General features: G+C 42.9%; 1 protein-coding gene across 1 annotated transcript; it reads right to left on the bottom strand.

Annotated features, from left to right (window-relative positions):
* Positions 1-608: 608 nt before the first annotated feature.
* Positions 609-20711, bottom strand: esyt1a (extended synaptotagmin-like protein 1a). Its single transcript, XM_086121778.1, has 31 exons — positions 19870-20711; positions 17411-17452; positions 14750-14884; positions 14475-14548; positions 14245-14317; positions 12717-12806; positions 12201-12256; positions 11391-11511; positions 11085-11261; positions 9459-9541; positions 9282-9330; positions 8946-9035; positions 7480-7575; positions 7328-7399; positions 6582-6668; positions 6292-6441; positions 5675-5857; positions 5210-5386; positions 5053-5135; positions 4937-4985; positions 4770-4859; positions 4450-4545; positions 4162-4233; positions 4002-4088; positions 3779-3925; positions 3504-3622; positions 3280-3375; positions 3071-3202; positions 2746-2851; positions 1751-1800; positions 609-1673 (listed from the first exon to the last, which is right to left on the bottom strand). Exons 1-31 carry the CDS (start codon positions 20206-20208, stop codon positions 1646-1648), a joined length of 3249 nt encoding a protein of 1082 aa, XP_085977904.1. The 5' UTR covers positions 20209-20711; the 3' UTR covers positions 609-1645.
* Between the last annotated feature and the right edge of the window lie 1402 nt (positions 20712-22113).

Here is a 22113-nt window from a genome sequence, read left to right as displayed (position 1 = left end):
AGAAGATGGAATAGATGCGGACAGTATTTATTTGTATATATGGAGCACTCAAAACAATCTTGAAAGATTCAAGGTTTTCATGTGTTTTAAGTGGTAGCACGAAAACAATTCTGATTACTTTAAAGGAAACTTTATTCAGTTTTCCACAAAAATTCTAACCGCGATGGAATTGCTTGACTTTGCTAAATACTAAGTCTTCCACTGATCTAACCATTACCATTAACAATAAATGGCTCGACATGATTTTTTAAGCACCAGAAGTGAAGGGATGCTGTCTCGTACTGCATCATGTCAGCAATTCAACCCGTAAAAGTCCCTGTCTTCTAACAACCCAGATTAAATTTAGCTCTTCCATACCATACAAAGAATTACATCAGATGAGTTTTATCACTTCATCATTCTTCCTTGCCACGTTACTACTTCACTTTACTTTGGTGTCATCTTGGGGCGTTAGCGACGGATCCCCAAAATACAATGAGATTCCATCAATAGTTGAGACAATAGCTTGAGTGACATATTGACAAGTGACTGCCGATTCTACTACCTTTCAGTGGGACGTTTGGCATTCATTTGGGCTAAAGTTAAGGTGAAAAAGACAGACAAACCAATCGTGTGAATGCAAACTTTATTCAACAACTTCAAAGCTGATCTTATATTATGGATATTACGTTTAAAAAAAGGGAAGGAAAAATGCAGTTTTCCGTGTCACCATTAATCCAGTTCTCTTGACCAAATGCACGTGAGGGTCTAGAGGGTCTTGGTGATCAAATAACAGCCGTGCAACACAAAGTGCCACTACTACTTCTTAGCATGTGTTGCCTTTTTTTGTTCTGAAACAGCTGCTTTGTGAGACAAACTAGGCTAACAGCATTCGAGTGCTGCATCGAGCATGACAAATGCAAGAAAGCAAGCATGCCGTGAGTTCTGAGTGCTGTCAAAGTTTTGTCTTCATAAAAGCACAGTGATTGAGACTGCTTACAGTTTCTCAGCTCGGTTGCCCAAGTTCAACACAAGGGTCTCATTTTGTAATATTTGCATTTATAAAAAGCAATATTCCTCACAAAGCATATAAAACTTCATTTGGAACATAATTGTGTAACACTGATGAACCTTTAAGAGTTGTGTAATACCTAAGGCAACAATATAAACACACAAACAAAGCAATATCGGGATTTGTATTAAGATTTGTAAAAAAAAAAAAGAGAAAAAACTCCCCCTCTAATCCTTTCAGTCATCTTCGAGGCTATAAATTTGTACATCATAGCCGTACCTTTGGATATTAAACCGCTGTGAGAATACGATTGAAAAATGACTTTTACAGGCTTATATATTTTCATTGTATGTAACATACAAACTGGTCATTTGTGCAACATAGTTGCATTAATAAATATCTACTCAGCCAAATGTTCTACTGAAGAATGTGCCTAAGACAGCAAGGATGCAGCACTGCTAAAACGTTCTCAATGACAAGCTAGCTTCCTGTCTCATAAATACTGATGGGTGGCTGTTTTATGGAGCAGATGTGTTGTCTTTTTTTTCCTTCTTCAGCAAAGATGCCATTAAAGCTGAATATACATGCACAATTCACGGAGCACACAAGCAACACGAAACGTGAAACAAGAGCGAAGAGCAGCAATGTATTCTCCTAGGTTGATTCCGGTACCAAATCGTACCTGCAAAGATGAAAGACTTGTTGACTGCTTGGCATACGTGAGCAATCCGCATTACTTCAAGCAAATGAGATCTTTACCACTGTGTGACGCCGGTCTTCAGGTCGATCTGGTCCAGGTCCAGCTGCAGCTGCAAGCATTGAGGAACTTTCAAACACCGCAACTTCATGTGACGTGGTGATGCTACGACGGATGTATTTTCTAAAGTCACAAGGAATGCAAGGTGGTAGATCCCCACCGTGCTTCTTCTGACTGAAAAACACGTCACGCTCAAACAAGTGGGCGACTACGACGCCATCAAAGAGCTATCGGGACCGTTACTGTTTTGTTCAACAACTTTTACGGAACAAACTTTGGACATATTCTCACTGTCAACCCCGTATGCCCAAATATAGTCCACTCTTTTTGAGAAAAAAACCAAACAAAAAAAAAACATTGTTTTTTTTCCCCATTTTGACAACTTCAAGTGTTGTAACTGTCTGAGGATTTTTGTATCGCCACTGCTTCCTCATCCTGCGGTAGCATTGCAGCATGATGTTGTCTGAAGATTCTGGATGTTTGTTTTGTTTTTTTCATTTGTTTTTTAGACCCTCCATCCAGGCACTTTTCAAACTGCTTATCCTCACCTTGTTCAAACTCAATAGCTGTAATGCTTCATTGCAGAAAACGGCGCATCAGCCATAAAGTTTGTGTGAAGATTAACATTGGCGATTACACTGCTTATTCACTTCATCCTTTTATTTCTTGTGTTACTCATGACTGTCAGAAACCTTTGAAAAGACTTTGCGGAGATGATGTCAACACAGTGGTTAGCTTTGAGGAAGTATTACAGCCTTTTTATGTTGTTGAGCGAGTCGTGATGAACGCAGACTTTGGCTGGTGGCATCGACATGTCTGCGGAATAAATTAGCGATTTTGGTGGCAAATTTATATTAGCCATTGGACATGATTTGGGGGTGCAACAATATGCTCCAGCTCTTGATTTGACACTCAGTTCATAGTGCGACAGCTATGGCAAGAGAGAATACGATGTCTTACTGCAGGATGCGGTTCATGATAGTACAGTAATGCTTACTTTGCCAATCAGCTCCCTCTCTCTGCTCATGAAGGAGACACTGTTCTTCACAGAGAGATCCAGCTTCCTCTGTGCTGACTCCTCCAATGAGAGGTCAAAGTCAAACCTACAGAATTAGGGCATGGCGGAAGTAGCATCACTGAAAGGTAGCATCACGACAAAAAAAATGCATTTGAATTGCTTTTAATACAAGTAGTTTAGTCTCTGGAGTGCCAGCCAACCCATCAAGTGTGAAATGACACAAGCAAGTCAATCTTTTGTTGGGTGCATAATTCCAAATATGTCTTAGACCATACGCATTTAATATATGCATAAAATGTCTCACCTCTCATTAAATTCTGGGTTAAGGTCCCTCTTCTTGGTGGCAGTTCTCCTCTTTGTGGTTGCTTTCTTGTCAGGCAGCAGCATGAAAGTAACGTAAGGGTCAGCTCCGTCTTTGGAGCAAGCTATCAGGGCTCTGTGGGTACGTACATGGAATCTTTAGCGAGTGGAAAATATGAGTGTGATATCACATGTGACAGTACAAAGGGAGACCTGCATGCATGGACAGTGATGAAAAGCCTGTTCTCCTCTGTGGAGTATCCAATGGTGAGCTTCACCTGGCTTGAAAAGGTTGTGGCATCATTGCTCCTGAAGCCCAAAATTAGCAACATCTTTATCCTTTGTATAATGCAATTATCACATTAATATCCTACCAGCGGTAGCAGGAGTATTGATTGCCGGTGAGTATGTTTCCCAACGGGGTGATGGTTACTCACATAGTGAATCCAGTTCGGTGTCTGAGGTCCAGATGGGAAGGATCCCATCTGGGAATGACGGTGACGCCATCACTATCCCCCGGGGCCTTGCGGCATACCGCCAACTGTGTGTCCAAGATCTACAAGACATTCGGTGCGATTGCAGACCACACAACAACTTGTTACATCTGAAACAACTCTGGACTACAGAACGTTAAAAAGAATGGATTGGTTTTGCTCAGTTGTACATCAAGAAAAAATACTGAGATTAAATATGCAGGCAGCACTGACAGCACCTTGAGGGTCACCCTCAGCAGGATCTGGCTCTCGGGCAGAGCTCCATCCAAGGCAAGCCAGCGGTCCAGCACCAAGTTGGGCTCAGCCATCACCTCCTTGAGAGCCAGAGTCAAGGACCCAAGAGCTTGGCCCCAGCTGTGAGACAGCTAATGAGAAACACACACACATTCACCGGCTGCTGCTTCATCTCTTCAAAAGTGAGAACAAGTCGATGACTCTCACCTTCACGGTGAGCATCTCATCCCTGGGATCTCGAACCAAGAAGTGAAATGCTTCATCCCAGCGAGGCGATGTGGACCTCTCATAGACCTTAGCAAAAATCAGTTGACAGACCTCAGGACGTGGAGGGCTCCCCTCACTCACAAAAAAGGCATTGCCTTACCTTAGTACGGTGGGACACATTCTTTAGAACAACCTCAGCTCCAACTTTTGGCTCTTTTCCACTTTTCTTCAACTGAAAAATAATAGTTGTCCATGGGTGAGAACGCAAGGATTTAGCAGGTATATTTGATATACTCATTTACTTGTCACACTCATTTACGTTCCCATATATGGTTATGGTATGCATAATAAATCCAGACTGCAAAGGTACTTGCATACTGCAGTGTTCGAAAAACATGCTGATACTCAGCCAGTGCACCATGAGATCAATGTGATGATGTGATCTTACTGGCAGGCCGTGAGCACGCTCCACATACACAAAGAGCACGGCTGCCGACGGCACGACTTTGTTCTGGAATATCTGCTGCGACTGATACTGCAGAATCTTTGCGGGGAGGTGTGGGGGGAGGGGGGGGGGGGAAAGAGAGATTCATTCAGAGTGATTATCAAAAAGGAGGATGAGAAACAATAGAGTCCAGGTTGCCCACAATATCCCTGCCCCCATTCCCTGACATTATGGTGTCCATACAAATAGAATACTGCGTATTGATGAATATGGGAGTCCACAGATTCCCTTTCACCGGTATTTGATTTTATTTTCAGCCAAACCTGCTCCAGTCTGGGAAGGTCGGACACCCTGGGAAGCCATTCGAGCAGCAGGTGAACTCGACCGGACTTGACGTCGTTCAAAGTGTACCACTGTGACAAGAACATTGCCATCGATCAAGCATTTCCGAGACATACGCTTCACATCGACTCTGTAACATGCCACGCACCGTGTCGATGAACTGTCCACTGATGATATCACGTAAATTCAGTTTGAACCTGCAAAGAGGTTACTCAGATGGCTGCTGTAGAAGAGAGCGTTTTGCTTTGTAAAGCGAGGACTCACCTTCCCAGGAAGTCATCCTGATCAATGTCCTTATCAAATAATTCAAATTGTACCTCTTGGCCGGGCAGCTGAGTCAGAATCACCTGCAAATCCCACAAACATTGTATGACGTGATGGGAGCCACCCCAGCAGGCACAAAATGAAAGGCAGACCAAACCTCATAGAGTTCATTCCAGATCGGATTGAGATTCTCTTTGATGGTGTGGCTGCGGAAGGTCAAACCAGCCACACGGATCTTGACATATGGGTCACTCTTCCCTTTCACCATGCCCCCCATGAAGTTGTCCTTGGCGATCAGGTTTTGGGCTTCCAGCAGATGGATTCGAAGCACTCCCTATGGACAAAGCCGGCCTTGCTTTAGTGGCACGCGTGAACCGCACTTTGCTTATGCTTACATACTTGCCACTTTCATTTACACGCAACTGTCTCGCTATTTGGATCATTTTTCATTTTCTGCAACTAAATGCTCGAAATGACAATGTTTGCATTTGGAGTTAGGGAGCTATGTTGCCAGTGGTTTAGTGAATGACTTGAAAGAACTAAACTTACATTTTTATCATATGTAGTACCTGTAAATAGATTTGTTCCAAAGCTGAAACCTTTGGTTTTTTAATTACGGTACCTCAGTCGCAAACTCTGGGTCAGGCGTGGCATGCTGCGGGCGTGAAGGTGGCGGTTTAGCTAAGCCGCCAGCCCCCATCGGGTTTAGTTCTGCTGTGATCCCCCCGTGACCAGGACCTGAACCAGGAGCTAATGGGTGGGGCGACGGTGTGGTGGGTGTTGCATCATCGCTTAGCCACAAAACCTGGAGACATACAAGAGATTGTCAGCAGCAAAAGTTGCCATGAAGTCACTCACCTTTGTCAGATAAACACTGCGCAGCTTTAAGCGTCACGGTGCAAAAAAAGTGACCATGACTTTAAGATATGAGCGATATTCATGGACAACAATGGCCCCTTTCCAACGATTTTGCCATTTTGAAAAATTGCTTATCCTGCTTGACAATCCTGAGGAATAGTTTGCACCATTGCATTCAAAGCAACTATGAATTTAGAGCACTGGGATGCAAAACTTGATGAAAAAAAAGCATGAAGAAGTCGTGGAGGTGAATCTGTGTCGTTTTCAACAGAGCAGCGTTTGTATTTGTGCCATTATATAATTACTGTACTGGCACATGTCCAACAAAAAACAAGCAACGAACCACACTGTGCATCATGAGCTTTTGTCTAAATAACCAACCCGAAGAACAATTTTGATGTAAATGCGGCTGGCTGAACCCGAATTCTCCAACTGGAACCACTGGTCCATGGTGAGTTCAGGGGAGTCCAGGAGGCGAGCCAGAGGGATGGTCAGACTGCCCAGGGAGAAAGCTCGGTCGTCGTCCTTCACCTGATTTGACATACACGGCGGAAACAGCAGGACACGCGATGATAACGCATCCACGTTGATGAGTGAACGTGGAACCAGAAAGAAGAGAAAAAAAAATCAATCCAGGTGGAGTGGAGAAAGTCAATAATCAAATCACTTACTTGAATGTCAATATCTTGTTTGTGAGGATCCTGAATGAAGAAGGTAAACGCATCCTCCCACACGGGGTTGCTGCAGCCGTAGCAAGTCTGGCGGCAAGGCAAGACGGCACATTTCATACACACGGTAACTCACAGTGCTTCACATAGTTGCAAGGCAACAAAAGAAGTTAAGACACTTAAAATACAAAGAATGCACAACATTTAAAAGCAAAGCAGAGAAACAAAAAGTATTTTGTCAAAATTGCTATTCAAGAACGTGCGACACAAAAAAATTTATTTAGGAAAAATTGATTACAGAAATGTTCTAAATGACCTTCATCAGATGTGTGGGCGAAGAGCAAAGTTTTCAACCCTGATTATAATTCAGACTGACTTCACTTTTGTGGGCATTTTATTCCATTTGTGTCCAGCAGAACAGTTAAATGCCGATGCACCATGTTTGCTTGGAACTCCACTAATTAACTCGAGTCTCAGCGCACTACAGTGTTTATGTTCCATGAGCATTTCTTTAATGTAATCAGGACCTAAACCATTCAGCGATTTATAATCCAGTAGCAGAATTTTAAAATCTGTTCGACAGCTAGTGTGAAGTCTTTAACTGGCGTCCTATGTTCTGATCTTTTTGTCCTGGTCAGAAATGATTCTGAATGAGCTGCAGCTGTTTGCTGATGTTCTGTCAAGGAAAGGGGTAACATTTTATTTTGCTAGCAGGTTGATGGTTTGCTACAATAAGCACTGTCAATTACCTTGCTCTCTCGAGTTGTATCCTGAATGGAAATTTGCACCATTGGGCTTGGGTCCTTATTGCCCTTTCTCATCTGAAACACGATAAAAGCATTTTGACAGTGTGCAAATGAAAACAAAAAACAAGACTGTTTGAAAGAGACAACGATATTACAGGTAGCTCGTGAGCCTGATCGAGATAGATGGCCAAGATGGCAGCAGATGGCGGGTCTGTGGTTTTGCTGGTCAGGTTCTGGTTTCTCTGAATCACCTGGAGGACAAATCAAAAAGAAGAAGTGATGAGATAGAATTTCTATTAATTACAACAACTAGCCCCACTTCTTAAACGTGCATTGTCAGCCCCCGGGCAAGTTACACTATCAGCAGGTAGTCTGCATCAGTGGTCCCCTACCACAGAGTTGCGGACCGATACCTGTATGTGGGATGTTTGAGAATGAACAAAAAATCAGAGTCTGAAACAGGTTTTATTTGGAAAAATCGGATGCATCCACGTGTGCCTCTGTTCAAACATCAAACCGCTAATCTCGGTCACATGATACAGTCGTAAAAAAGTAAGCCCACAAGCGAAGAAAAATGCGCAAAAAGGAACATAATTCATCAGTCTTAAAAAGAAAAGGGAAAATGAAAAATAATGAGCTGGAAAAAGAAGAACCAGCAACTTCCAAGATAAGAAAGCTGCATTGAGGAGACAATAACTGCTCTACTTAAATCATTATTGCTACAGATGATTCTCACGTATCCAGTCTACTTTGGTGAGTAGTGAAAGGCTCGCAAATGATGCAATGAATACTTTGAGAGTGCCAAAAAGCACTGAATAAAATTTTTGTGAGGATGGATTTTATGCAATGAGGGCAATCAAAACACAAAATGACGCAGGAGACTGGAGATCAGTCATGCACTTAGAGTGCGCACATAAAATGTAGGCGAGGAGGGGACAAGGTGATGCTTTTAAATGACTACAACAATTTGTACCACTAACAACGTAAAGTTTCTCTCTTAAATTGTTTACAGCATGAATTACCTTTGAGCATTTGAAGCATGTATAGAATCCGTATTTGGTATGAACAGAACAAACAAATATTAAATTAAAATACTTTTTTATTAAATTTTATTGTTGTGTATGAATAGGCCAGTCGCTCCATTGACATCTGCAAGTTTAAAAAAAAAAAGCAAAAAAAAAACATTGCCCGTAAAATGGCAAACGTCTGGTTGGTATATGATTAATTACTTTAATAATAAATATTTCAATTCTTTAATTTGAATTCATAAATTGATACTTTGTAACTTGATCATTTCACTGTGGAGCACTTTAATGCACACTATAAATACAATATGTGGCATTTTTCAACACTCCTGTTCAGCAACGATAGCCCTGGGTCATTTTGATCCATTATCCAAAAGTGTCAGAAACAGTAACATTTTTTATCCTTACAATGAGTCCGTTTGATGCTTCACAAATGTTGAATCGCACATCAGTTTTTACTGCTCCCGCGACTATCTAGGGGTTCCAGTGATACTTCTTTCCCAATAAATATACTGTATTCTGTTTGGAAGAAAGTAATCCTGCACATTATAATAATGACGTGTGGTGATTTTGCTTCACACATTGTGCATTCTCACCTCAGTCAATCTGTCAGCAGAAGACAGCAGAGAAAGCCACTCCAGCCGGAGGTGAACGCTGCCGGATGGGACGTCCTTCAGATTGAACCACTGTACACAAAAACATCCGACTCACATTAACACAACACATATTTTTGTCCTTTTTAATCGCAGGCTTCAATCCAAAAGCGGGTGCCAGAGTGAGGCTCACAAGAATTTTCATGTGATCCATGTGTGTTGTCACATGCTTACAGAATTACAAAAATCTTGTTCAGCCATTTTTCAAGTTGAATCACTTGAGCAAGCGTGAGACAAAAACAACAATGTTGAACGCTGAAGCCATTAGAAACAACTTACATCATCCACAACTCTGGCTTGTTTCACAATATCAAGATCCACCTTGACTCTGAAAGAGACATCAAAAGCCGGTTGAAATGTACAAGGCCCTCCAAACGCATCGCCAGACAGATTCAACACCAAGCAAGCGACATGATGTGAGACGAACAAATGACATCATCAGAAGGAGTAAGCTACCTTCCCAGGAAGTCATCCTGGTCTGGGTCTTTGTCAAAGACTTCCACTTCCAACTCCTGACCAGGTACTTCATGGACAATCACCTGACACACGCACATTCACAAAAATGGACAACACACACACACACACACACACAGGGGCAGCCACACACACGCCACAATAACACAACACCATTACAACGGCAAAAAAAAAAAAGACTTTTGAACTCAGTTGACTCCTTTAGAGCAGTGAGTCTGAAATGGGGCTACACGTATCACTGCGGGTACGTGAGATTTTAAAATCAATTTCAAAAGTAGCATCCATGCAAAAAAAAAAAAAAGCTTGATCACAGTTGTTGGCGGCCTGTCATTGAGAACAACAAAGATCCTCAGTGAGGCACAAGCCCAAATGTCTCACTGGCGCTCTATAAAAAAAGATGTACTGTATTGGTTCATTCTCAGTGATATATTTTAATTTCCATATAGTTCAAGCGATAGCACTACAAATGGAGTTCTGTTTTTTTTTTTTTAATCAGACACTGATGGCACAGTATTCACTTTTAAGTATCCCGCCCCCATCCAAAATTGCTTTGAGCTGGTTTGGGGAATTTGCCTGAAAATAAATATTTCACAAGGGGCACATCATTGAATAAAGGTTCAGAAGCACTTATTTCGAGTAAGTTTTGGTTGAACTTTTTCAGCGTCACAAATGTTCCTCCCCAGTCAAAGGAGAAAACAAGCATGCCCATGAGAGAAACGTTTCCGCAAATACTTTCTTATCACAGAAGTTGCGATTTCCTGCTGGCAGTGAAGATAAATCTTCACTAAACTGACAAAAGTGTTTGTCTATGAAAATGGGTGATGCGCACAAAAACAAAAACCGACTGAATCATTCATGAAAGGAAGTAAAAGCAGCGCCACATAACCTATGACTCCAACGTTTGATGAAGTACAGCACTCACTTAGCCTGGCAACACTACCTATCTCATGTAGTGGGCATAGTTTGATTCCTTCCTAACATTTTCAAGTCTGTCTAAAGTGAAAGTAAACATGTTTTGTAAATGTGGCACGCCACAGAGAAATTATGTTCGTGAACAGCCCAAAAATGAGACTTCAAATGGTAATAAATCTGTTCTCTGGACATTCTGTGGAATATGCTAAAACTCCACCCTGCTCAACTGTCAGCTGTCAATCAAATACCATTACTACGACCGTGAAAAATGGAGGCTACTTTGTGGAGCACCTGTCCTACGTCACATAACTGCATGTTAGAGCTGTGAGAATATGTCCAGCTGGAAGATATTACGACGAGTTGTCGCGGGGCATTTCCACGCTGCGACAACGAAGCAGTTATGCCAGCCAAAGTCGTGGCCCACACTCTTACACCTTCTCTCTAAGACACGCACAACACTCACAGCCAATGAGGCACTCTAAAGCGGCACATGAGCAGACGAGCCAAACTGGAAAATGCTTTTTGTGTGTAGGGCATCGCTAGCTAATAAGTACATGTTGCAAATTGCCACTGCCAATGAAGGTGTTAAAATTCTTCTGAAATGGAAGAGCACGCGTCATGCGACTCACAACTGTTGGTATACAATTTACATTGCTTCTGCATTTTTTTTCTTGCATAAAAACACACCGGCCTCACCTCATACATCTCCCTCCACTGCGGGTTCAGGTTGCTGTCCACATGATGTGAGGTGAAGATCTGGGTTCCCACGCGAAGCACAGCATAGGGGTCTGACTTGCCGTCAATCAGGCCCTTGATGACAGTGTCCTTAGCGGTCAGATCCTCGGCCTCCAGTAGGTGGATACGCACAACTCCCTGGTATTTGCAGACACGTGCAGAAAGATATCATTTGCACCCTGCTGCGGGGCAGTCATGTTATGTCTTTGCCGGCAACGTGGATTGCAACTAGTTCCCCGGGCCACCATGTAGTACAGAGGCAGTTACCCTTGGGAGAGGAGAGCGCAGCTGCGCAACCTGCAGGTCGGCCACCAGGGGAACGGTGAGACGGTTGGGAAGGACCAGTTGGGAGGCAATTGCATCCATTATCATAGTGTCCGACATGGCACTGCAATGAATGCAAGGATGATGTTGGGGACACGCGGGGAAAGGACACACTGACAAAACAGAAAGCGGCGACAACGTTGGGCACGGCGGCAGTATTCAATAACAAAGCTCGCTGGCTGTGCAGTGAGAATACAATTTTGAAACTGACATGATATGTACAGTCATAACAGCGCCCGAATCGTATTTTCACTCAATTTCAATTGTGAAAAAAATGAGCTTTTTTGAGTCCCATTTTTTTTTTAAGAATCACATTTAGGTTTCTACTATTCTATAGTAAAAACAATGACATGTGGGTCTTCAAATGAATGAAGTCTTAAAATAAGGTGGGCAATAAAGACAAAAACATTAATGGAACCAAAGGTTGCAACATGCAAGGCTGGCATCGACCCAAAATCTGCAATGATTCAGATGCCAAAATACACTGAATAACATATTCACTTGAATATGTCTGAACAGCTGCAACATAAATCCTGGCTTTTGACTAACACCATCAGCATTATTATTGTGATCATTATTACTGTTGTGTAGTAGTGCACTTCATCAGACTGAGGAAAATGTCTCATATTGTGGTTACCTCAAAGGGTAAGGGGGCAATATTAAAAACACTTGATGCAATTGATTGTGGATCTCTCATATGTAGCATTTGGACAACTTTGCTGTGCGGGGTAAAAATGGAATTGGTCAACTCACTTCAGTCCGGGGATATCCAAGAGGTTGGTCAGACCAGTCCAGTTGATGTCCAGTTTCTATCACACAATCAGAATTGAGATGCAGTCTGCAAATGAGAAACGCCTGACCATTTGCTATGACACGCCCCCAAAGCTCAGACAGGCCATTCAGCAGCGCGGAGCAGCACGCAGACACTTTGCAAACTTGACACTTTGGATTTAGTTTTGCTCTTTTTCATGGTTAAAGGCTGTGCTTGGGGCACCTGCAAAAGTCAGACACATTATCCAGACAAAATGAAAGTCATCTTGTTGGTGGTGTTGTGTTTCAAAAACCTAAAACTAACCCACTCAATGTTTGGGATAATGCTCTATAATTGTCCACAGAGTCAGATGAAGCCATAGAAAAACAACTATGCACCACACACACACACACACACGCACGCATGCACGCGCACACACACACATACACACACACACACGCACACAAGCAATCTGGGAAATAATGCTGAGTGAAAGTTAGTCGAAGTTAAAAACTTACAGGTCGGCGGATGAAGAACATTGTGATGGCTCCCACCAGTGGAATGTCTCCAATCAGAGGCTCAAGGATCACACGCAGCTTGCCGTGGAGCTACAGAGAGAAGCACAGGGGTTAAGTAATTCCACCAGAACATCGGCATGCATGAAAACATTTTACATATATAGATACATATATACTCCACGATGGTGCCTTGAGATACCAGTGACAAGACTCCGTTTTTTTGAAATTACTTGTCATCTTTCGGACATTTATTTTTTGCCATGACTTGCAAGCAAAGACTTGACATTGAGAGTAAGGCAAATAGAGTAGTGAGCAATTCTTCAATGAAAAAAAGGCCTCACGCTCTTTATGGCCACCACCAGTTCAAGTGTACTGTCAAACTAAACATAAAACAAGTAGAACTACATGGTGTGCACTAAAAACAACCACATAGCTATGTCATTAAATTTGCTCATTTAAATGCCAACACAAAACGGGAAATGCCACAGATGGATGAATGATTAGCATCAACGTGGCGGTGTTATAAAGCTTTATGTAACGGATATTTGAACGTGCAGCAACACCTGTACACAAACAATATAACAACACTCACAGGCATACATTCTTTCATCTCTGTGAAAAACATTGATTACAGCAGGTTCCTGAGGACAGTGATAGATGTGACAGATGATAGATATGATTCTTTTGCGCTGCGTGGATACGGCGACGCTACGCTAGGAGGGGCACAGGCGTCAGCACATTCCCAGTGCGCGGTTGTGCACAATGCTGTAAATTTACAACAAGGGAAATGAGAATAAACTTTAGCTGGTAAAAATTGTTTTGGGGGGGGGGGGGTCAAATATTCGGTGTTGATAGCACATGTGGTTTGGCATTGACGAAAAAAAAAATAAACCTCATGAAGAAGTGCTGAGAACAAGCAAGTTTTGACTTGATTTCAATGTCTACGCATTGCCTTTGATGGGAACATCGCCCCTGCCAACATGGCCACCAGGTCAGTTAGCTGGGCTCCTTCCATCCAGTCATCTACCGGGACTTGTGCTTACAGTATTTGAGTCAAGCACTTTATCGTTGGTCTTCATAACCATATTCTACTGACCCAGGTGGCCAAATCACACACAGTAGAAAAAACTGCAATGAATTGCTCATGATGCACAAACTGTGTATATCTTATTCAAGTCGGATTAGTCTACCGAGGCGTTCTTAAGAGCACCCGCACAGTGGCATTATAGGCCACAGACAGCCCATGCATACTTGCTCTTGCATAATGAGTCCAGAGGTGGCCTGTAGTCTATCCAGAGGTGTACAGTATGATTTGAACAGAGTCAAGTTTACTTTGGATATCATCAATACATGAGCCAAACCTGCGCATCAGTGTCTTACCATACAACATTCGACATTGCCTATAAATACGTATCATCATCAGCGGCATTTCCACTCATTTCGATGAGGAAAGATGATCTGACGTCTGAGTGTTTTGCGAGCGTGTGTATGTATGATGGTATCTCAAGGCACCGCTGTAAATCCGCACCTGAATTCCTTTGACCCCAGCTTTGCAGAAGTACTTTTTGATTTCTACGTTGATCTCGGCGTCGCCAGCGTAGCTGCGGGAAGACGCATGTTTGACAAAGGAAAGCAGTTGATGTGAGGAGATTATGAGACTGTTTTGTCTTAAATAAACATACAAGGACAAACATCTGGAACTGAAGGACCATCTCAAGGTCTGACTAGATCGACTGGTTTCTTCCACCAAATAATTACCTGAGGTACAAATCCAACATGACTTGTCTCCTATCGTGTTCTGTGTGAGCCTTCACACCAACCACTTTTAAGGCCTGTCAACACAACAGCTGCAATTACCAAAGCCACTCGCGATAGTGGGAAGTGAAGAAGCTACTAAACCAAATGTATCACTCTAAATCATTTTACTGGTCAACAACAGGTGAGCAAATAAATAAAAGCAAAAATAAATGGTATGACCCAGAACACTGTGAGGGATGCCCAACTTTAAAGATACATGCGGGCTGATCTGATACCTTGTCTCCGAGGTTGACTTTGGTGAAGCTCAGGGTTTGCAGATGAATGCTGGAGGCTCGGATGGTTGGAGCGATGGTCTCCAGAAGTAACTTTTCCAGAAACTGGCCTATGAAGGGCCACGCTTGCTGCAGGATCTAAACAAAGAAAGTTGATCCACTAAAAGATAAATATGCAGGGCTACTGTTTTTTCAACACTTTGTAATGTTAGGCCTCTCCTTACTCAAGAGCACTTTGGAACAGTAATTCCTTCGTCACATCTCGGCTGGATTACTGTAATCCATTTTACTTTGGAGTCAGCCAATCCTCCATGAAGCATCTCCAGTCGGTCCTAAATGCCGCTCCTTGCCTCTTGACTGGTACTTGTAAGAGGGAGCACATAACTCCTACTTTGGCATTCCTTCACTGGCTACCCATACATTATAGAATTCTTTTTAAGATCCTATTATTTGTTTTCAAAATTTTAAATGGCCTCGCTCCACCTTACACCTCTCTGAGGTCCTCCGCCACCCACCTCAGCTCTGCGGACCACACACTATTCGAGGTACCGAGTAGTAAGTGGAGATCGAGCCTTTTACGTAGCTGGTCCCTTTCTTTCCCCATCCGCTGAACGATAGGCAAGCCCTCTCGCTGCCCATCTTTAAAATTTGTCTTAAAACAATTTTTTATTCTTTGGCTTTTGACTCAAAGTGAGACTTGATTTTTAGTTTGACTGTTTTCGTACTTTCTACTATCTTTGTAATTAATTTATTGTTTGTTTGTTGTTGTATGAATTATTTTTGCTCCACGCACAGCACTTTGTATACAGCGGTGGTTCTTCTAAAGTACTCTCCAAATACAGTTGATTTCAGTTGAGTTTTTTTTTTTACATAATTTTGTAACACAAAATCTTTTTAAGAACAGTCCACAGAAATCTGATAAACTGAGGAAAATATCAAAAAACTGGAGCGTATGTAGCTCGCGATGTTCATCTTGTCGTCTTTCTTACTTTAGTTGTAAAGTTTTTTTTTCTCCAGACAGTTTTCAGACTCAAAAAGTTTTTCCTTTTTTTTTTTTATTAGCGCATCAGCTTTTTGAGATTAACCTTTTTTTGTTTTCAAGTGTGACAGATATAATGTAGCGTAATGCGGATTTCACCATGCCTTTTGATTTATAGCTAAGTTTCAGTAAAAAAAAATCCACCAGCTGCTAATTTTAACCATTCATAAATATGACTAAACATATTACTATATTACATACTATATTATTATTATTAAAACATGATGGGCTAGAGGAAAAAAAACAAGGGTAGATTTGGAATGGGTATAAAAAAGTTTTTTTGGAGCTCTGATGAAAAAAACTGGTAAGATTTGTTAAACAGTTATTTTTAACTGTACTGTTGATTCGGGTGCTCAGACGTTTCCCAAAATGTTGCTGCCATGGAAACAAGACAGCAAAACAACACTGCTTTCCTTTTAAATCCCTTTCATCTCAATAAGTATTTCCTGATTATAGAAAAGTAAGTTGACTAAAATTGGGAAATTATAATGCTGCATGTGCGTAAGAGCAAAGCGACCATCCACCCACACATGACAGCAAAGGGCAAATGGGTAGTACACAAGCTGCTGATATCCGTTGCAGCTGCAAAAAAAAAAAAAAAGGTCACAGAGAAAACAACCTGAGTGCTGCTCTCAATCACCACCACTTCACTTTTGTAATTTAGCAAATGTGCTCTGCTCTCCACTTCATACGTTTTAGACAGTATCATTTAACCAAAAAAACGTGCAGACTTTCAGGTTTCCATCATCAAATCAGTGACAGCGACAACCCCAGAACAATGTTGATTTTCTAAAAAGCTCCCTGGCGGCTGCGCCATGCTGGTGTTGACGGTGTCAGCATTTGGGTGTGAAGTGTAGCGTGAGGCCACTGTCGAGCTTTGCGCTCCACCGACTTCCACCCCCAAACTCTTCATGAGCCTGCCTGCCGATGCTTTCAGGCTCCAGCGTGTCACACCGGCACCAAAAATCATGAGACAATAAAGGTCATGCAGCAGCCATCACAGCGCAGGGGCGGAGTCGATTTTGTATTGACTTACAAGAGAGGCAGTTTTTTTTTTGTCTGCAGAAGAGGACAAATCTCCACAGTTGAAAGACGAATTGGACCAATTACTCTCAAACAATGCAGGCCTCTGACATTAGAGTTCATCATATTTGCTCCTGCGCAAGGACACTTTCCAGTATTAGTATTCACATGCACATTTTGCCTTTGTTGATGTGAGGTTTCTGCACAGACAGACAAGCTCAGAGATCCTTCCGGCCACTCTCCCTGCGGCTTCATCACACCAATGAGCACCGGCAGTCTGCATGCGGCATTGATGGAGAGGCTGCAAAGGGGGCAGGGTCACCTCAAGCGTTCTTTACGCTCTGTTTGCTTGTCAACTTTCCTATTGATCCAAGCAAATTATGGAACATCTTGTCAAGTTGCGTGATGTGCTTAAAAAAAGCAGCATTCCCTCCATCTATTATGGACCGTATGTCCAGTACATCTCAGCTGACTATGAGCGAGAGGCCGGCCGGGTCTGCCCCCAGTCACAGGGCACATGAAGCCATCCAACAGTCACGGATGCAGAATTTGTTCAAATGTAACAATAACAACCAACACTTAAACAAGGAAATACAACGGACCTTATTCAGCCACTCTGCTTTTTCCACGTCTGGGAAGTTGACCTGTGAAGAATAAACAAAGGTCAGGCATGGGCTCAATCATGACAGGGGAGTTAGAAATAACTGGGGAGACTCTCGCGCAGCTTTAGTCCTTAGCATAATTACTTTGAATACAGTGAAAAAGCCAAAGTCGAATCCAACCATCATCTTGGGGAACAAAGAGCATGTTGTTGGAGACCACGTGTGTGTTTTGCTATTTCTTTGGCTGTTTATGAATTTTTTCGGGGCGTGTCATTGAGGGTAAAGAGGAAAGAGTTGATGATGAAGCTTATAAGTGGAAAGTGAATTGAGTGGCAGGCTTATTGGGCCCAACTGCCCAGTACATTTACATCAGGCTCAAGTAACATCATGAATCAAAGAAGACCTGAACGTTGAGTAAAGGATGAGGACATCATTTGTCATTTACTCTACCTGCACTTGGCTTATTGATGTAAACTAGTACTACAATATGAAAGTTACAAAGCATAACTCACCATAGGCAATCCCCTCTGCTCACTTCTCGTGGTTTAGTTTCATTTATTGTTATTACACAGTGGTTAAAGTCCTTTTTACACATGTATGAAATTGGTAAAAGGTGACTTAAAGAAAACACTGGCTGTCCGCTAAATAAAAGTTTTATGAGGGTGATGGTCAATTTACATCATTTGCTAGAGAAATCCAAACTCGATAAACTCAAACTCAAGGCCCAGGGGCCAGATCCGGCCCGCCAGGACATTTTATGTGGCCCGCGAAACCAAATCATGCGTGTCAACTTGCTAAAATCAGTACCAAAATGTCAAATTGTCCTGTTTAATAAATAACGTTGAGATTTTGCAATAATCCTGATTACACTCACTTGGACAATAAAAATTGAACAAACTATTATAATTGACTTGACTGATTTCAAAGCTAGCAATCTATTAATTTATTGTGTACAAGTGATAATTTTGTGGTTTCACTGTCATAAGAGCACTCCGAGGGAAGACGTAACTCCAAATTGGCCTGCGACTAAAATGAATTTGACACCTCTGTCTTAAGAGCATCAAACAACTGCAGCACATTCAGAAGGGTACAGCTCGGGTTCTGACAACAACAAAGAGATCAGAACATATTTCTCCAGTCCAAAATGTTTTACACTGGCTCACACTTAGCCATAGGGTAGATTTGGGAATTCTGCTACTAGTCGATAAATCACTGAATGCTTTGGGTCCTGAATAGATTAAATAAATGCTCATGGAACATAAACCCAGTAGGGCTCTGTGATCTGCAGACTCGGGTCAATTAGTGGAGCCCAGCGTTCTAAGTAAACAAGGTGAAGCTTCATTTGGCTGTTATGCTGCACACAAATGGAATAAGATGCCAACAGAATTAAAGTCAGCCCAATGTTTTAAATCCAGGGTTTTCCCATACCTTTGATTAAGTCATTTTAAGTGATTTGTTTTTCTTCTAGCTATTTTAGAAACCTACTTTTATTTCTTTACTTTTAAATGTTTTTAAAAGTTTTCTGTTAATGTTTTTAAATAGTGTCATTGTATGCGCAGGTAATTTTTGTAAGCTACTTTTTCTTCTCTGCTTTGCTTTGCAGTATCGTTAACTTGTAGCTGTTTTGTCTTTGCTAGTACGCACATTGATAAGCACATTGTGTATGAAACGTGCGAGATAAATGACGATGCCTTGGCTTGCTTGAAACTTCTTTTCCTGAGCATCGCCCCTCTAAATCCCTCACTGAACACTGATAGGGTGAATGTTAATTCTGATGCAATTTGTCAAGTAGTAATGGCATGAGATGTCAGAGAAACAGCAAGAATTGGAGCCAAAAACACACTCCGAAAGCAATAGATCACAGTGAAGGCGACAATGCATTTTGTACCCTCGACACGTGATGTTTTACAGCTCGGGAACCCTTTTGGGCCCTGGAAAAGCTCCAAGCAGCTACTTCAGATTTCAATAATTAGCCCTCCTGGGTGTGTTAGTGGAAATTGCACCTTACTGAGTGCAGACTGTCATCCTATTATTTCTCACATCGTGTCTGAGATCATTCAATGGAGCTTTGCAGAGTATTTTTCACTCTAACACACACGCACACGCAGTTTATACTCCCTCTCTCACTCTCTATCCAGATATGGTGGTCCACGGCTCATGAGTTCTGGAGCTGCTCCATGCATATTTTTCTTCACGTGTTAACTTGCAAATCGTTCCCTCTTTTCCCACTGCAAAACTGACACGTGAAGTCCTGCTCAGTTCAGACTGATTTGCCGGTTATTGCATACTTGGGATGTGCCGGTCAGAGAAACTGGGTGTAAATGGTAACTAACTTCTGCCGGAGGTATTTTAAAGCACCCATTGCAATTGCCAATACACATGACTGCAGGCTGCCTCGGACACGCGAACCTGCGGAGATCGACCACGGCGGTGCAGGAGTGAGTTGACATCGTCCTTACCCAAGGAGGCAGATCCCGTTTGAATCGGAAGATCTTTTCTGTGGTGAGTTCGACCTCGTTTTCCAGGAGGTACATGGCCGCGTTGAGCCTCCTCGCCTTATCTTGCCGACCGTGCTTCCAGCCCATGTAGACCACGAGCCCGACCAGGACTAGGGTGATGCTGAAGCCATAATATCCAGCCAAGTAGACGGGCAGCAGCGCGCCCAGGCATTTGGCGAAGGACCAGAGGGCGCCTACTACGCGCTCCCCCGCGGGGGCTTGGCCCGGCGGCGGGGTCCTGGCCGCCCCCTCTGTGCCTCGGCTCACGGCCGCCTGTGTCTCCTCCTCCGCGGATGGCATCGCACGCACGACCCGTTGGACTTGTCCGCTTTTGGCTTCAGCTCGCTCCCCACCCCCTACGCCTTCTTCTTGTGTTTTCGCTCCCTGCGCAAGGCTTAGCTCACGCAAGCATGTACAGATAGCCGCTGTGGTGACGACGAGCTTGGTTTAAATCATGATGAGATTCCGCACTTCACTCTCTCCTCGGTTCCGCAGAGTACCCAAAAGCACCGATGGGCGTTTGGTGGACGTGTCTTCTGCAGGCAGCAGTGAGCTTTAAGGGCGGGCTCTGTGCTGCCAGCCCTCCTTCTCGTCCAAGCCGGCAGATTGACTCGAAATCCCACAATTAACTCACACGCACGCGCCCGACACTCACGCGCAGGGCTATCGAACAGACGAAATACAGTCCACATCAAAATAGTCGTGCGCGCACACGCACGCGCACACGGTCCGCAGCATCTGGCCATGCACCGGCAGCCCGTTAGCTTTACATAACCGCCACGGGAGCTGCATGCTGCCTGCATGCTCAAGTGATCATCGACTGCGGCAGCCTACTGAGGACGACAACAGGTTTATTATTTCGAATGGAGCGGTGAATTAGACACTCAGTGACGACAATTGCGCGATCTGCCCCCAACAAACGCGTGACTGGTACACCTTCACACGCGATCCAAGGCCAGCAAAACCCTCTTACCAAGAAAATGGCCGTGTATTTTTAATATTGTGTTCAGCTAAATTGTACCGCATTCTGGGAAGATCCTAATCCCGGTCCCATGCCATCAAAATCTATTTCCGCCCACTCTTTTATGCATAGCTTAGGTCAAATTGAGTCTATGACATGGTTTACGTTGGATATCTATGTGCTTTTTTTGTCTGCAATGAATGGCCTTTGAAATGCAAAAGCCTGCAAAACGGATTGGAAATCGGCGTCATGATGTCTCAACACCCATTACTCAAGGATGGCTGCTACATGCCGACTGAACTCATAAAAAAATTAGTTCAACTTGACAGCCACTGTGTGGACCATGGATTCAGGTTAGCGTGGTCGCTAGAGCGCCTGTCATGGGAAAGTCCTGCGACAACCCGTTGAGATGTATTCCAGCCACTGGAGGCTTTAAGTGAAGATATTTTTTTGCATCTCAAACATATAGTTATGTGTGGGCTTATGAAAGATGGCAGAGAGGGGAGCATCAATTTTCCTGGCCATAGTACAGGTATTTGACTGACATCTGACAGTTGAGCAGAAAAAGGTTTCAGCACTTTCAGTGGACACGCCCACAGTGCCTGCAGGAGCTGCAATATAGCGAGTTTACGAGACATTTACAAGACAGTTTACAAAACAAATTTTGCAAGCCCCACATTTCGTTTCTAAAAAAAAAAAAAAGTATAAAATATTGTTTGAATTTTGTTCCATTCACGATTGTGTCCCACTTGGTGTTGATTCTTCACAGAAAAAAAAATCCAACTTGATATCTCTTTATGTTTGAAGCCCAAAATGTGGCAAAAGGTCAAAAAGGGGGCTGAATACTTTCGCAAGCCACTTTGCATGACATTTTCAAGTAACCCTAGAAATAATACTAGTAGATAGTCAATACACGACGAACATTGTGGACTGTCACTGGCAGGCAGGTATTAAATAGAATGAGAGCATATTCAATATGCTATTATTTGGGTTGTAGTACACAAACAGTCAGTGAAGAGCTGCACTGCAACATGAGACACTATTTTGGTTACCTCAATGAGTTACATGATAGGAAATAAAATATTAGCCACAGTTGCTATTATGATGGAATCCAGTTCTACACCACGGTCATTGAATATAGAGGTGTGTCAAGTGGTGTTTCGCTGTTGTGGCAGGTCAGTCACTGTACTAAACGTGTTGGTTAGGAACCCGTAAAAAAGCCAGCAAATCACATCAGGGCTTGC

The sequence above is a fragment of the Hippocampus guttulatus genome, chromosome 1, assembly GCF_054856545.1.
Source record: "Hippocampus guttulatus isolate MCC_2025c chromosome 1, RoL_Hgut_1.0, whole genome shotgun sequence".
Taxonomy (NCBI): Eukaryota; Metazoa; Chordata; class Actinopteri; order Syngnathiformes; family Syngnathidae; genus Hippocampus; species Hippocampus guttulatus.
Note: the sequence above shows the minus strand (reverse complement) of the source record. Positions and strands in the feature narration are given on the sequence as shown.

Bases quoted from the DNA above. Each gene is read 5' to 3' on its own strand.
- esyt1a (XM_086121778.1), bottom strand. From the start codon at position 20,208: ATGCCATCCGCGGAGGAGGAGACACAGGCGGCCGTGAGCCGAGGCACA. The intron at 7,576-8,945 runs GTGAGAATGCAC...TTTGTCCTCCAG, and splicing joins CTGCTGACAGATTGACTGAG to GTGATTCAGAGAAACCAGAA. The intron at 3,376-3,503 runs GTGAGTAACCAT...TTTGGGCTTCAG, and splicing joins CACCGAACTGGATTCACTAT to GAGCAATGATGCCACAACCT.